This window comes from Lutra lutra, chromosome 7, assembly GCF_902655055.1.
Source record: "Lutra lutra chromosome 7, mLutLut1.2, whole genome shotgun sequence".
NCBI lineage: Eukaryota > Metazoa > Chordata > Mammalia > Carnivora > Mustelidae > Lutra > Lutra lutra.
The window spans coordinates 87,474,412-87,487,144 of NC_062284.1; the positions used below are offsets into that span (position 1 = coordinate 87,474,412).

General features: G+C 46.8%; 1 protein-coding gene across 3 annotated transcripts; it reads left to right on the forward strand.

Moving 5' to 3' along the window:
* The first annotated feature begins 5,165 nt into the window (after positions 1-5,165).
* SSTR1 (somatostatin receptor 1) lies at positions 5,166-9,167 on the forward strand. Of its 3 annotated transcripts, none has more exons than XM_047739095.1 (2): positions 5,166-5,631; positions 6,458-9,167. In XM_047739095.1, the coding sequence occupies exon 2, from the start codon at positions 6,525-6,527 to the stop codon at positions 7,590-7,592; it is 1,068 nt and encodes a 355-aa protein (XP_047595051.1). In that variant the 5' UTR covers positions 5,166-5,631; positions 6,458-6,524; the 3' UTR covers positions 7,593-9,167. The 3 variants fall into 3 exon arrangements, with proteins under 3 accessions (XP_047595051.1, XP_047595052.1, XP_047595050.1); XM_047739096.1 differs by having other exon boundaries at positions 5,166-5,617; XM_047739094.1 differs by having other exon boundaries at positions 5,166-9,167.
* The last annotated feature ends 3,566 nt before the right edge of the window (positions 9,168-12,733 follow it).

Sequence of the window (12,733 nt, forward strand, 5' to 3'; positions counted from 1 at the left end):
CTTTGAAAGCACCTGTGTAGTGTCTGCTAAAAAGAATCAGGTCCAGGGGCGCCTGGGTGGCTCAGTGGGTTAAAGCCTCTGCCTTTGGCTTGGGTCGTGGTCCCAGGGTCCTGGGATTGAGTCCCGCATTGGGCTCTCTGCTTGGCGGGGGACCTGCTTCTCCCTCTCTCTCTCTGCCTGTCTCTCTGCCTGCTTGTGATCTCTGTCTGTCAAGTAGGTGAATGAAATTTAAAAAAAAAAAAAAAGAATCGGGTCCAGAAGTTTTTGATAAAATTGTTTTTAAATGTTTTTAAATTGATCTGGAAATCCTTGACTGACAGAGATGCCTGTACAGAAAAATGTCTTTTTGGTAAGGACTATTCAAAATAATATGAGTAGGATATGCCTGCTTTTGTTCTTTGCTCTATTTTTATATTTCCATGGATAATAATGAATAATTCCCTGTTTGTGCTGAATTCTTGTTCTTAGAAATAGTATTTAGTAGTAGAGAATCCATAAGAGAAGATGTGAGTTGTTGTACCATGTGTGTCTTTTTTGAAAGCACAAAAATGATGCTGTCATGCTGTTTCACAGAAGAGGCAATAGGAAAATCAGCAGGCCAGGGCGAATTGCTGAGATTGGTGATGAACTGAACCACAGGCTTCCAGGGCTGTTGTGAAGCAAGGGGGCATTCCTGGGAAATGAGGTCCAGGATTGTTCCTTAGCCCCATCTCCACTTTTGCACTCTGCCTAACTCTCTTATCAGACTGTCATCACGTTAATAGCTTGGTGGCAGATGGCCCTTAAGTGACACATACCTTTGCTGTGGGCCATATTGCTGAGAGGTGCTTGCCCCTTATCGCCAGCTTGGTCCCATCTGCCCAGACAGGTGTTTGTAAACACAACTGTGATGATGCCAGTGTGGGGTAAATTCTGGAAAGTGTTCCTTTTAATCCCTGGCCCCAACCAGCAGTTTCCCATTGGCCCGATTAGAGGAGCTCATGTGAGGACCACCAGAGGCTTCAGTTGGAAAAACCACATTAGTAATGATTTTGACAGAGGCAGAGTTTGAGCTCCTGATAATTACATTCCACCAAACCAACTGAGACTCGGGACTGCAATTAAAAGAAATGATCTTCCACATATATAATGGCTTTCACACTGCATGATACTATTAAATAACCATCATTAGCTACTAAAGTATGTACCGCCCATTTTCCAGAGCCTTTTCTCTGCCAAGAAATTTAAGACCAAGAATGATCAATGAAGGAATCATCAGCATGATAATTGTTGATATAGGACATGCAAATTAGAATTGTTCAGAATGATTTAAATGTGTAAGAAATTATTACAGATGATGGTATTACACAGATATTAAAACTTTCCTTGCAAGAGACCGGAAGTGCATTTCTTTGTATCTACATCTTAAGGGCTGGAACAAAAGAAAGATCCTATCTATGGCATACCTCAGAAAAATCAAACAAGGAGGTGTTGGGCAATTTTCCAGGGACTGTGCTGGGTGCTGGGGATATAAAGATAAGTAAAATATAGCCACTGTTTTCAGCAAGCTTACAGATTTAGAAGGGAGAAGAGATAAGTACACAAAGAAATCACAGCACAGTGTGATAAATACAGTAATCCATGTGTGCACCTGGTACCTGAGAGCACAGGGGAGTGCAGCTTGTAGAACTGAGATGGGGAGGAAGAACAGTTCACTTAAGAATCTGTAACTTCCTAAATTAGGACTTTTCCTTCTTTCCTTCTTGCAGGCCATCATCTCTCTTCTCTCATGTCTAGAAATGTTCATATCACAGAAGTATAGAAAAGATAGTAACCAAAGAAGGAGAGACCGCAGGACAGTTAACTTTCACAGGGGAAACAAGCCTTTCCTAAGCTTTCACAGGCTGTAGACATGTGAATTAAAAAAAAAAAAAAAAAAAAAAAAAGCGCCCAGGTGCCTTAGTGGGTTAAGCCTCTGCCTTCCACTCAGGTCATGATCTCAGGGTCCTAGGATCGAGTCCTGCATCAGGCTTTCTGCTAGGCAGGGAGCCTGCTTCCTTCTCTCTCTCTGTCTGCATCTCTGCCTACTTGTAATCTCTTTCTGTCAAATAAATAAATAATCTTTACAAAAATAAGTTTTTAAACAAGACATGAAGACCGTGGAGTTCTGCCTTCTCCTAGGCCATGCTCCTTACACAATATAACAATGCCATGCCCACATTAGTGTTCTTGTCTCGTCAAGAGACATTAAATTAAGGTCTGAGAGGAAGGCAGATTCCTAACTGGGCTCCTGTTCCTAATGTAATTTAAAAACAGCTGCAACCTCAGTCTCATATTGTTTAGCCCAGAAATGCTGCCTTTTGCTCGATTGTTTTTGTTTGTTTATGGATTAGTTCACAGATACAATGTTAAGAAATATGTGACTGAAAAGATTCCATATAACACTGCATGGCTCATACCCAACTCGATGGCTCTCTTTTTATTGAAGTAAAATTCACATGACATAAAAATCATAATTTTAACCATTTTCAAAATGCACAATTCAGTGGGTTTTAGTACATTCATAGTGCTGTACAACCACCACTATTATCTAACTCCGGAACATTTCCGTAACCCAAAAAAGAAACCCCACATCCATTATGCGATCATTCTCCGTTCCTCTCCCCTCAGCCCCTGCCAAACTCTGGTCTGCTTTGTCTCTATGGATTTGCCTATTCTGGACATCTCAGATAAATGGAATCACGCAATACACGACTTTTTCTGTTTTGCTTCCTTCGCTTTGCATAATGTTTTCCAGGCTCCTGTGTGGGTACTTCACTCCTATCTATGGATGGATAATGTATTGTGAGGATACACCACGTTGTGTTTATCCATTCCTTAGTTGATGGATATTTGGTTTGACTCTTTGGCTATTATGAATGATGTTGCCATGAGCATGTTTGTTCAAACACCTATTTTCAATTTGTTGGGGCAAATACCTAGGGGAAGCATGTTCCTTGGTCAAATGGAATTCTGTTTTAATATCTGAATAATCATCAAACATTCTAAAGCTGCTGCATCATTTTTTTATTCCCACTGGCAACATATAAGAGTTCCAATTTCTCCACATGCTGGCCAACATTTGTTTTTTTTTTTTTTTTCCTTTAAAATAATTCTCAGAGCCATTCTAGTGGGTGTAAGTGATATTTCCTTGTCAATCTTTTTTTAATGGATAACTAATTCATCATAGAAACCACTTGAGAAACAAGCAAGCAAACAAACACATTCATGTCGGGTCTTAAGTTTTCTTCTTTCATATATGAGGCTACCACCAAGTGGAGAGATTTCCCTAAGGAGAGCTGCAAAATGAATGTTCAGAGTCTGAACAACAGAGCTCTGCTTTACCGGCTCCCATCCTCCCCCACCCCCCAGCAACCATGATCAATGCCAAGGCATCTAAATGATGACTGTTGAAATGTCAGCCCCCTGAAGAATAGCCAGGTGTCTTTAGTCAGTGACTGGCAAAGAGGCATCCAAACCATTATGAGGCTTGGCTTGTAAAAAGCTCTTCTAGGGGGACGCCTGGGTGGCTCAGTTGGTTGGACGACTGCCTTCAGCTCAGGTCATGATCCTGGGAGTCCCGGGATCGAGTCCCGAGTCGGGCTCCCAGCTCCATGGGGAGTCTGCTTCTCTCTCTGACCTTCTCCTCGCACATGCTCTCTCTCACTGTCTCTCTCTCAAATAAATAAATAAAATCTTTTTTTTTTTTTTTTTAAAAAAAGCTCTTCTAGGGGGAAAAAGGCCATTTTTTAAAAACACTTGATGAACATATCCCTCCTTCTCCTCCTCCCTCTCCCTCTTCCCCTCTAACTCCTCCTCCACCTCCTCCTCTTCCTCCTTCTTCTTTTGCCTCCATATGTTCAGTATTTTTTACAGAAAATAAAACACAACTAACCACCATTTGGTAAAAGGTAAAAAGGAATTTGTTTAGAAAAAGTAATGTGGGGGCACCTGGGTGGCTCAGTGGGTTAAAGCCTCTGCCTTCAGCTCAGGTCGTGATCTCAGGGTCCTGGGATCGAGCCCCACATCAGGCTCTCTGCTCCTCGGGGAGCCTGCTTCCTCCTCTCTCTCTGCCTGCCTCCCTGCCTACTTGTGATCTGTCTGTCAAATAAAGAAATAAAATCTTAAAAAAAAAAGTAATGGGTTAAGCACCTTGGGCCTTATGAAATTTCAAATTCCTTCCTGACACATTTCTCATTAATAATTCAGTGTCCATTGCACACCTTCCTGTGAGGGCCTGAGGTAATTTATCTTTGATTGGTATAATCAACACACTTCAGAAGCTACTCTTTTCCTTTCAGGAGCATTTAGTTTTGAGAATTAAAACACACATATGCAAAAGATTGTCCATAGAAAACAGGGCAATAGGACTTACACTTCTTATTTTTTCCTTTCAGGTTCTGCATCCATTTCTGCATGCTGAACTGTCTGGTACAAATAGCTTCAGTGAGGAGTTTAGTTTCTGTCTCAGGTGGCCTCTCCTGAGTGTGAAACTGTACTGATGGGAGGGAAGGAGGAGACCCAGGGCAGGGGGTCTCCACTCAGTGGAGAGGAAGGAAGAACTAACAAGAAACTCCAAGACAAAGCTAGAGTTTGAAAGAGGCCCAGCACTAGGCTGCTGTAGGTCAGCCTTTCCGGAACAGGCAACTTTCAGAGAAAGACCTGATGGGCGTTTGAAAAGGGACGGGAGAGCTGGATGAAGTGATCCTTCCCTGAACCGGAACCAGCGGACAGTCAAAGGGAGCCTAGGCTAGGGATAGCGGGAAGTCCCGGAGGTGGTTAAAAATCATGGTAATCAAACATTCATTCTTTAACACAGAAACCATTCAATTCGTAAGTGAAGCAGGCGAGCTTTAGGTGTGCCTGCATGGATTTCTGTCTCTTACAAGTTTAGGAACCCGAACTAGAACGCGGTCACACGTCCAGGGACCTCAGAAAAGGCTGAAATTCTAGTAATCACGGAGAGACCCGAAGGTGTTCCTGCCAGTTTGTGGAGTTGGTGACAGGTGTGGTCACCTGCATGGCGGGTTCCACTTGGGTTTAGAGGAGTTGGCATCCTTGCTCTCCCAGGCCTTTACACTCTCCTCCCCTGGGGCCCGCCAACTCTCCCGGGTACAAAGTACAGCAGGGACGCAGGCGGAGCCTTTCCCAGCGGCGCAGCCATATCTTTCCCCAGTGAACACCTAGATGGATTTCCAATATCGCGCCTGGCACGTTCGGGAGGGAGCCTCGGGCTCCTTGCGTGCTCCCAGCCGCGCGTCCTCCTTTCTGCAGTCTATATTCCTCTAGGAGACGCAGGGGGCTGTGGGCACTACAAGCTTTATTAAGAGATTCGCAATGGTTTACTCATGCCCCTAAATCACTCCCGCCCGCGAAGAGCTGCCTGCGGTGCTGTAACGCAGAATCTCCTAACGCACGGTTTTTGTCCTTCCTCCTCTTAACACGGCTCAGGGTCAGTTTCAGCGACTCTAAGAGTATCTGCGTGGGCGCCTGTGCGGGGGTCCGGCCGAAAGAAAGGAGTTGGACTGCGAGAAGAACGTCACCGTGCCACCAGACCGCACAGGCACTTTGCACGGGCCATCTACGCGGCAGTCTGGAGGTAGCGCGCCCTGGGTAAGGGGGGCCGAGAGCTTCCGCGGCGGGTCTGGACCGGCAGGGCTAGCGGGAGCGGGAGGTGGGGGCTTAGGGCCCCAGACAATGGGATGAAAGTGGAGTTGGGGGTCTCTCAGGACCGGGCAGCAACTGAGGGAAACTGAGATGAACTCCAGACATCTGTGCCCGGGGTCTGCTTCACTGGATAGGAGCCGGGTGGGGTGGGACAGAGTCTACACCTTTGGTTCCCACCCACCCTCCAGGAAGGCGGAGAAACTCACACTTCTCCCTGAGGGACGGGTATAGGGTACTGCAGAGGACACCCCCCCACACACCCCGAAGCAGCGGCTGGAGTTGATCCTAGCACAGGACTGGGAAAGAAAAAAAATTGGGCGAGAGGTGGTAAGCCACCTATATCGCCTTCCTCCCTCTTTCTTTCCCACACGCCTCCCTTTTCGTAGCTGCTGACGCGCTGGTGGTGTCTATTAATCATTCACCAGCCCCCAGCCGCGCCACTTAATGGCTGTGCGGAGCGGGGCTCCAGCCTCCTGGCCTCCCCTCTCCACGCTCGCTTGTGCCCAGGCGCCCCGGAGCTGCAAGCGGCTGCCGGCAAGCCGCCGCTGGGCAATGCGCCCCGCCGGCGCCGGTCGGAGCCAAGCTCTCCACAGCCGCTGTGTGCTACCCCCAGGTGTCCCGCAGCAGTGAGCTGCCGGCAGGCGGGCGGGGTGCCTAGTGAGGGCGCAAGCGCCGGGGGCGCGAGGAGAGCGCCCCAGCCTCAGTAGCCCCATCGGCCCCCAGCAGCTGAAATGTTCCCCAATGGCACTGCCTCCTCTCCTTCCTCTCCTAGCCCCAGCCCGGGCAGCTGCGGCGAAGACGGCGGCAGCAGGGGCCCCGGGGCCGGCGCTGCGGACGGCATGGAGGAGCCAGGGCGAAATGCGTCCCAGAACGGGACCTTGAGCGAGGGCCAGGGCAGCGCCATCCTCATCTCTTTCATCTACTCCGTGGTGTGCCTGGTGGGGTTGTGTGGTAACTCCATGGTCATCTACGTGATCCTCCGCTACGCCAAAATGAAGACGGCCACCAACATCTACATCCTGAATCTGGCCATCGCCGATGAGCTGCTCATGCTCAGTGTGCCATTCCTGGTCACCTCCACGTTGCTTCGCCACTGGCCCTTCGGCGCGCTGCTCTGCCGCCTCGTGCTCAGCGTGGACGCAGTCAACATGTTCACCAGCATCTACTGTCTGACTGTGCTTAGCGTGGACCGGTACGTGGCCGTAGTGCACCCCATCAAGGCAGCACGCTACCGCCGGCCCACCGTGGCCAAGGTAGTGAATCTGGGCGTATGGGTGCTATCGCTGCTTGTCATTCTGCCCATTGTGGTCTTCTCACGCACAGCGGCCAACAGTGATGGCACGGTGGCCTGCAACATGCTCATGCCTGAGCCCGCTCAGCGCTGGCTAGTGGGCTTCGTGTTGTACACATTTCTCATGGGCTTCCTGCTGCCCGTCGGGGCCATCTGCCTGTGCTACGTGCTCATCATCGCCAAAATGCGCATGGTGGCCCTCAAGGCCGGCTGGCAGCAGCGCAAGCGCTCGGAGCGCAAGATCACCCTAATGGTGATGATGGTGGTGATGGTGTTTGTCATCTGCTGGATGCCTTTCTATGTAGTGCAGTTGGTCAACGTGTTTGCGGAGCAGGACGACGCCACGGTGAGCCAGCTGTCGGTCATCCTGGGCTACGCTAACAGCTGTGCCAATCCCATCCTCTATGGCTTCCTTTCGGACAACTTCAAGCGCTCCTTCCAGCGCATCCTCTGCCTCAGCTGGATGGACAACGCCGCCGAGGAGCCTGTCGACTACTACGCTACCGCCCTCAAGAGCCGCGCTTACAGCGTGGAGGACTTCCAGCCGGAGAACCTCGAGTCCGGAGGCGGTGTCTTCCGTAATGGCACCTGCACGTCTCGGATCACGACACTCTGAGCCTTGGCCACGCAAGGACCCTGCACAAGGCAGGAGGAGGAAAATGAGGAGGAAGGGAGGCCGGGTGCTAGAGTGAAAGTATCCCAGGCGTCTGGGTGCTGTGGGGCAAAGTGGGGCTAAGACACTGTGTGCGAGTGGGGTGGAGAGACCCGGGAAAGTCGCGCGACAAAGGTGGAATTGGGCACTTTGCTTATAAATTGGGAAGGCTAGCTGGCCCCTTTCTCCTCGTCTGGTACTTTCGCTCCCTCCTCCACTGCGCTTGCACTTCTGCGCCCCGCTATGCTCCCCACTCTGTAACTTGGATCTTTCCTTCCGCCCCGTCCTGCAGGTGCAGATCATGAACTCATAAACGTCGTCAACTCAGCCTGACCCTCCGCCCGGCCAGCCGTAATTTTTGTTTGAGCTGAGCCGCAGTTACCGCCACGGGTTTCCCACGGGGTGAGTCCCCGACTCGCCCTCAGCCCCTCCCTGCCGCGCCCCTCCGCTCGCCAGATTCTGCTTGGTGCCCCTAGCGGAGTCTGGAGAATCACCGCTCTCTGGGCTCAGTTCTGTTTGAAGGAGGACTCGGGAATGAACTAGGCAGTTGGTCTTTTCTCCTACTCTCGGGTGAAGTCGTGCCCTTCCAAGAACCCTTTCACCGCTCGCACTCCACCCGGGGCGGAGCGAGGTGCTTAGTAAAATCGGTCCCGCGCTTCGAACCCCAGGCATTCTGCAGTCCCCATCTGGAGCAAAAAGGAACGGACAACTAGCGACCCAGGAGTTTTCAGCAGATTCCAGGGTTTGGCGGAGAAGGGGTTGTAATAGAAACCACCCTCTTTTCAGGTTCACAACCAGCGCTTTTGATTTCAAAGACCAAGCGCTGGGCACTCCTGGGACCACGCGGGTCTTGAGTTGGCCCCATAGGGCAGAACGCACTTTCCCCGGGGCCGCCCGGGAGTCTGCCGCGGCGCGAGGATTGCTCCCTCCCCTAAGCCGCCGGCGGCGCAGATGTGAGAGCAACAACTGACTTGGTTTCCTGCTCCGGCTTATCTCGGAGACCAGGCGCCGGGGCCGGGACCTCGGTGGCGCCTTTTGAGTCTTGGCCAATCCCGAGCGCGCTGCTGCCGCCCGCAGGCTAAAGAGTGTGGCCTGCCTGGCCCCTGAAGGTTGCTGCCTTTCAAGCGGTGCCTAATAAGTTATTTTCTTGTTTAACACATTTATTTATTTATTTATTTGTGATGTTTGGAAAGGTGTCTCTGCTTTGCTTTTCTATACTTGCCTAGCCCAGGCCCTTTCCTTCAGGACACTGGGGATGGGGATCGAGGTGGCAGTGGGGGGAGGCTTTCTCCCCAAAGACCCTCAAAACCTGTCCTCTTTGTTGCCCCCCCTTTTTTTATCCTTCTATTTTTGCTTGTATTCAGTGAAGTTTGGAGATTCTCTTATACTTTTTCTTATGTAGTCTCTTGTTTGTCTTAATAGTAAATACATAAATACATAAATGATAACGTGGGTCAGCCACCTCCCTCCCGTGCAGAGTGGAATGTCCTGAATTCCTTTCAACATCACCTTATGTATGGTTTTATATATATATATATATATATATATATATATATATATATATTTTTTTTTTTTTTTTTTTTTTTAACCCATGCCGTCTATTTATCTTGCTCCGTCGTCAGGAAACAATGCGAGGCTGGCTGGAGCCCTTTCAGATATGGGCGTTCCAGGGACACTGAAGCCTGGAGCTGAGAAATCTGATGCAGACCAATTGTAATCAGTGCCTAGAACGTCCCTGTTTATGTCCCTGCTTCTTCTAGGTTCCGGCATAGACGATTCTGATAGACAATCTAGTTAACATTGTCACTTCTTTCGAACACATTGAAAGTAGAGTCATTTGTGTCTGTGTTTAACCTTACCAATTACATTGGAAGCCTGAGCAGGGCAAGGACCAATAATTTTACTTCTTTGTATTTCCTGTATTGCTTTAGTATGCTGGCATGTACATAGTAGGCACTAAATACATGTTTGTTGGTTGATGGTTTAAGTAAGCCAGAGTGTATTACAACCCTGGGGAGATACTGTCTGGGGCTGTCAGGTTCTCTCATTGACATGATACACAATGGTTGAAATCATGGAAAAAGATGTTTTGTGTAATATTTGCTTCAAGAACATTGTGCTTTCCTGAAAGCAGTAACCAAGAGTTAAAATGTCTCTAACGTTTTGTTTAAACTAAGGAACAAATATATGCTTTGGTTATACATCATAAAGTTTAGATCTGTCCCTTGATAATAATATATATTATTACTCCTTTGGAAAATAGATTTTTAATAGTTAAGAACAATGAAATTCACAAATCTTAAACACTATCCTCTTAAGAGGATACAAATCTAGTGCTCTTAACCTGTTACTATTGTAATATGAACTAAATAAACAAATATATTATGTTGTTGCAAGTTGTCTGACTTTGCCATTTGAATTTTACTGTTTCAAGGGATTAGTTAAAAACACATACATGTGGGCTTAGTTGCTTTGTGTTCCACTTAGATTCTAAGAAGAACGGTTCCAGATTACCTTTGGAAATTTTACCACGATTGGGATTATACTTAAAGTTATTTTTTTTAAAAAGAAAAGTCTATTAGTTCAGAGAAAGAGGAAAAACAACTTTGAGTCAATATGACTGGGAAGCAATGTACCGGCCTGTATTCTCTATGGTTTGCTGTTGTCACCATCCTAACTAGAGGATATCTCAATCTCCCAAAGACTAAATTACTGTCTACCTTCATTTATGATCTCAGACTTTGTTGTGGGAACTAAGTAATTGCTGACTTACTTAGGAAGAGAAAAAAACAGGAGAGGGAGGGAAGGGGGAGAGAGAGAGATAGATTTCCTAAAAGTGTTCCAGAGGAAATGGGTAAAAGAAATAGAAAAATCAGATTTCAACATAAGAGAAGAGAGTCATGTTTTACACTTGGTTCTGTGATGGCCATTTCCACCCCTAGAAGAATTTAAGAAGGTAATAGAGGATTTTTTTTTTTTAAATCAGACTTTATTTTTCAGAGCAGTTTTCTTTTCACAGCAAAATAAGTGGAAAGCAACATTTTCCAAGCAGGCAATAGCAGTAATTCTAGAATCAGAGTGGTGGGTAGGGGGGTTTCAAAAAACTTCAAATACCCTGTAACTCTAGGCTTTATAGTTCTAAACATTATCTCAACATAACTAAGGATAGCTGGACTTTTGTCCTTTTAAATTGTTTTTAAAAGCTATAGCAAGATGGTAAATTGAACTCGGAACATTACTCCAAGCCCCTTCCAACTGGCTAGCTGGGAGAAAAATAAATAAATAAATATCCAAACGTCTAATTGAGTTGATGATTTAAATAGCCGTTTTAAGAAAAAAATTCAAAATTTCATTTGAATAAATTTAGACAGTCTCCCAGCTGGCCTCCTCCTCCTCTCTAATCAGCCTTAAAATGGCTTTCCAGTGAAGACTGGGAAGAAGCTTTATGCATCCTAGTGGAGAAGATGCTGGTGGTAGGGGGAGGGTCCTTGGTAAAGGGGCTCTCTCTGCCCTTTGCTCCCTGGGAACAGGTGTTTTTCCCCTGGAGATGATTGCTTTCTATAGTTTGTTGAAATCTGCAGCTTCTGGAGTCTATGATCCAACCTCTCAGCTTGCTGAGGGTCATACTCAGCTTCTGTGGGCTGCGGCCCTTTCAGTCTTCCATTGGCCTGGGGGGCTACCCCAGCCTCTGCCAAGGAGTGGTCTCACCCTGCCACAGGCAGCCCCATGGTGAGCCTCTTGGCTCATGACTAGGGGGAGCTAGGGTGGCTCTGGGCAGGTGACCCTCAAGCTCTCTTCTGTATTTTCCTGAGACTCTGTCTCAGGGCTTTTCCATCTCTCCTTACTCTCCTTCACTTCTTCAAACCATTCCCTTCACTTCCCATCCCCTTTCCACTAGAGGAAAAACACAGGAGTCCTTTTGTCTTAGCCCTTGATGTGGTGAAGCAAAATAAAAGGATTTAGCAATCTCTGCGCAATTCCCTGCCTCAAGGGGCTCACCTGATTTTCAAGACTTTCTGCACCACCTAGAAGTTGAAGATAAGCCCTTTCCTATCTTAAGGTGCGGAGCCTCACCTTGCAATGAGGGACTGCAATGAAACAAGACTTGTGGAGGAAGTTGAAATGCATCATTTTAGTGTCTATGAGCCATTATCTCTCTTACTAGTGAGCTCTGTGTTCCCAGAGGAATTCTCACACAATATCCTCAGGCCATCCTCTCACACAATGTTCCCCTCAAAAGGATTATGTTGAAAATCTCTGATGCTTCATCTAATTTAACCCTGACCATTATACAAAATGCTGTATGCATGATTTTGGCCTGAGAAGAAAGGCAAGGTGTTTTCCTGGAAAATTTTATGGAAGATACATTAAAAAAAAAAAAACAAACCTGATATATTTCCAACTTATTTTAAACAAATATTAGAGATATCATATTTATATCAATCTTCCAAAGAACACCTTGGGGTTGCTTTGTAAATCTTGCTCTTCACCTTCTTTGTTCCAACAAAACACAGCAGAGAGGTTAGGCACTCAACTGAAATGATAGATGTTCGTATCATTATTACATTGTGTTCTTAAGAAAATAAAGTATTGCAAAGTCTGTGCCGTTATCTGGTTACACACCATTACATCTTTGAGGTAAGGAGAACCTCTTTCCCACATTCGGATGGAAATGTTCCTTTTCATTCAGCACATTTCGGTTCGCTGGCCTTAAAAGAAGGCAGAGGGGTTCAACATTGTTACATGGTTTCCCTGGAGGAAGGCAGGTACAGAGATAATGTTGTAAGTGATCATTTACTATTTTGTTAAAGATCTAGAGACAGGGTATTATAGCGAGTGTATTCATGAAAGGATTTGTATTAGGGATGAACAGATATAGTCCAGGTTCTGATTTCAGCTCTAAAGGAAAGGACCGTGTCTCTACAATGATGACGAAGTTGAGGAGGCCTGTGAACAGAAGTAACCAGTGCAAACTAAAATATCAAAATACCTGCTTGTCAAACTGTTGGGTAGTGAGGAACTTCATTTAAAAAGGAGCCATTATTTAAAATAGATGTCCTTTGGTAAAATGTTCACTTTGATAATGATCTGACAAAACCTATGTT

Coding starts and splice junctions, on each gene's coding strand:
- SSTR1 (XM_047739094.1), top strand. CDS start 6,417: ATGTTCCCCAATGGCACTGCCTCCTCTCCTTCCTCTCCTAGCCCCAGC.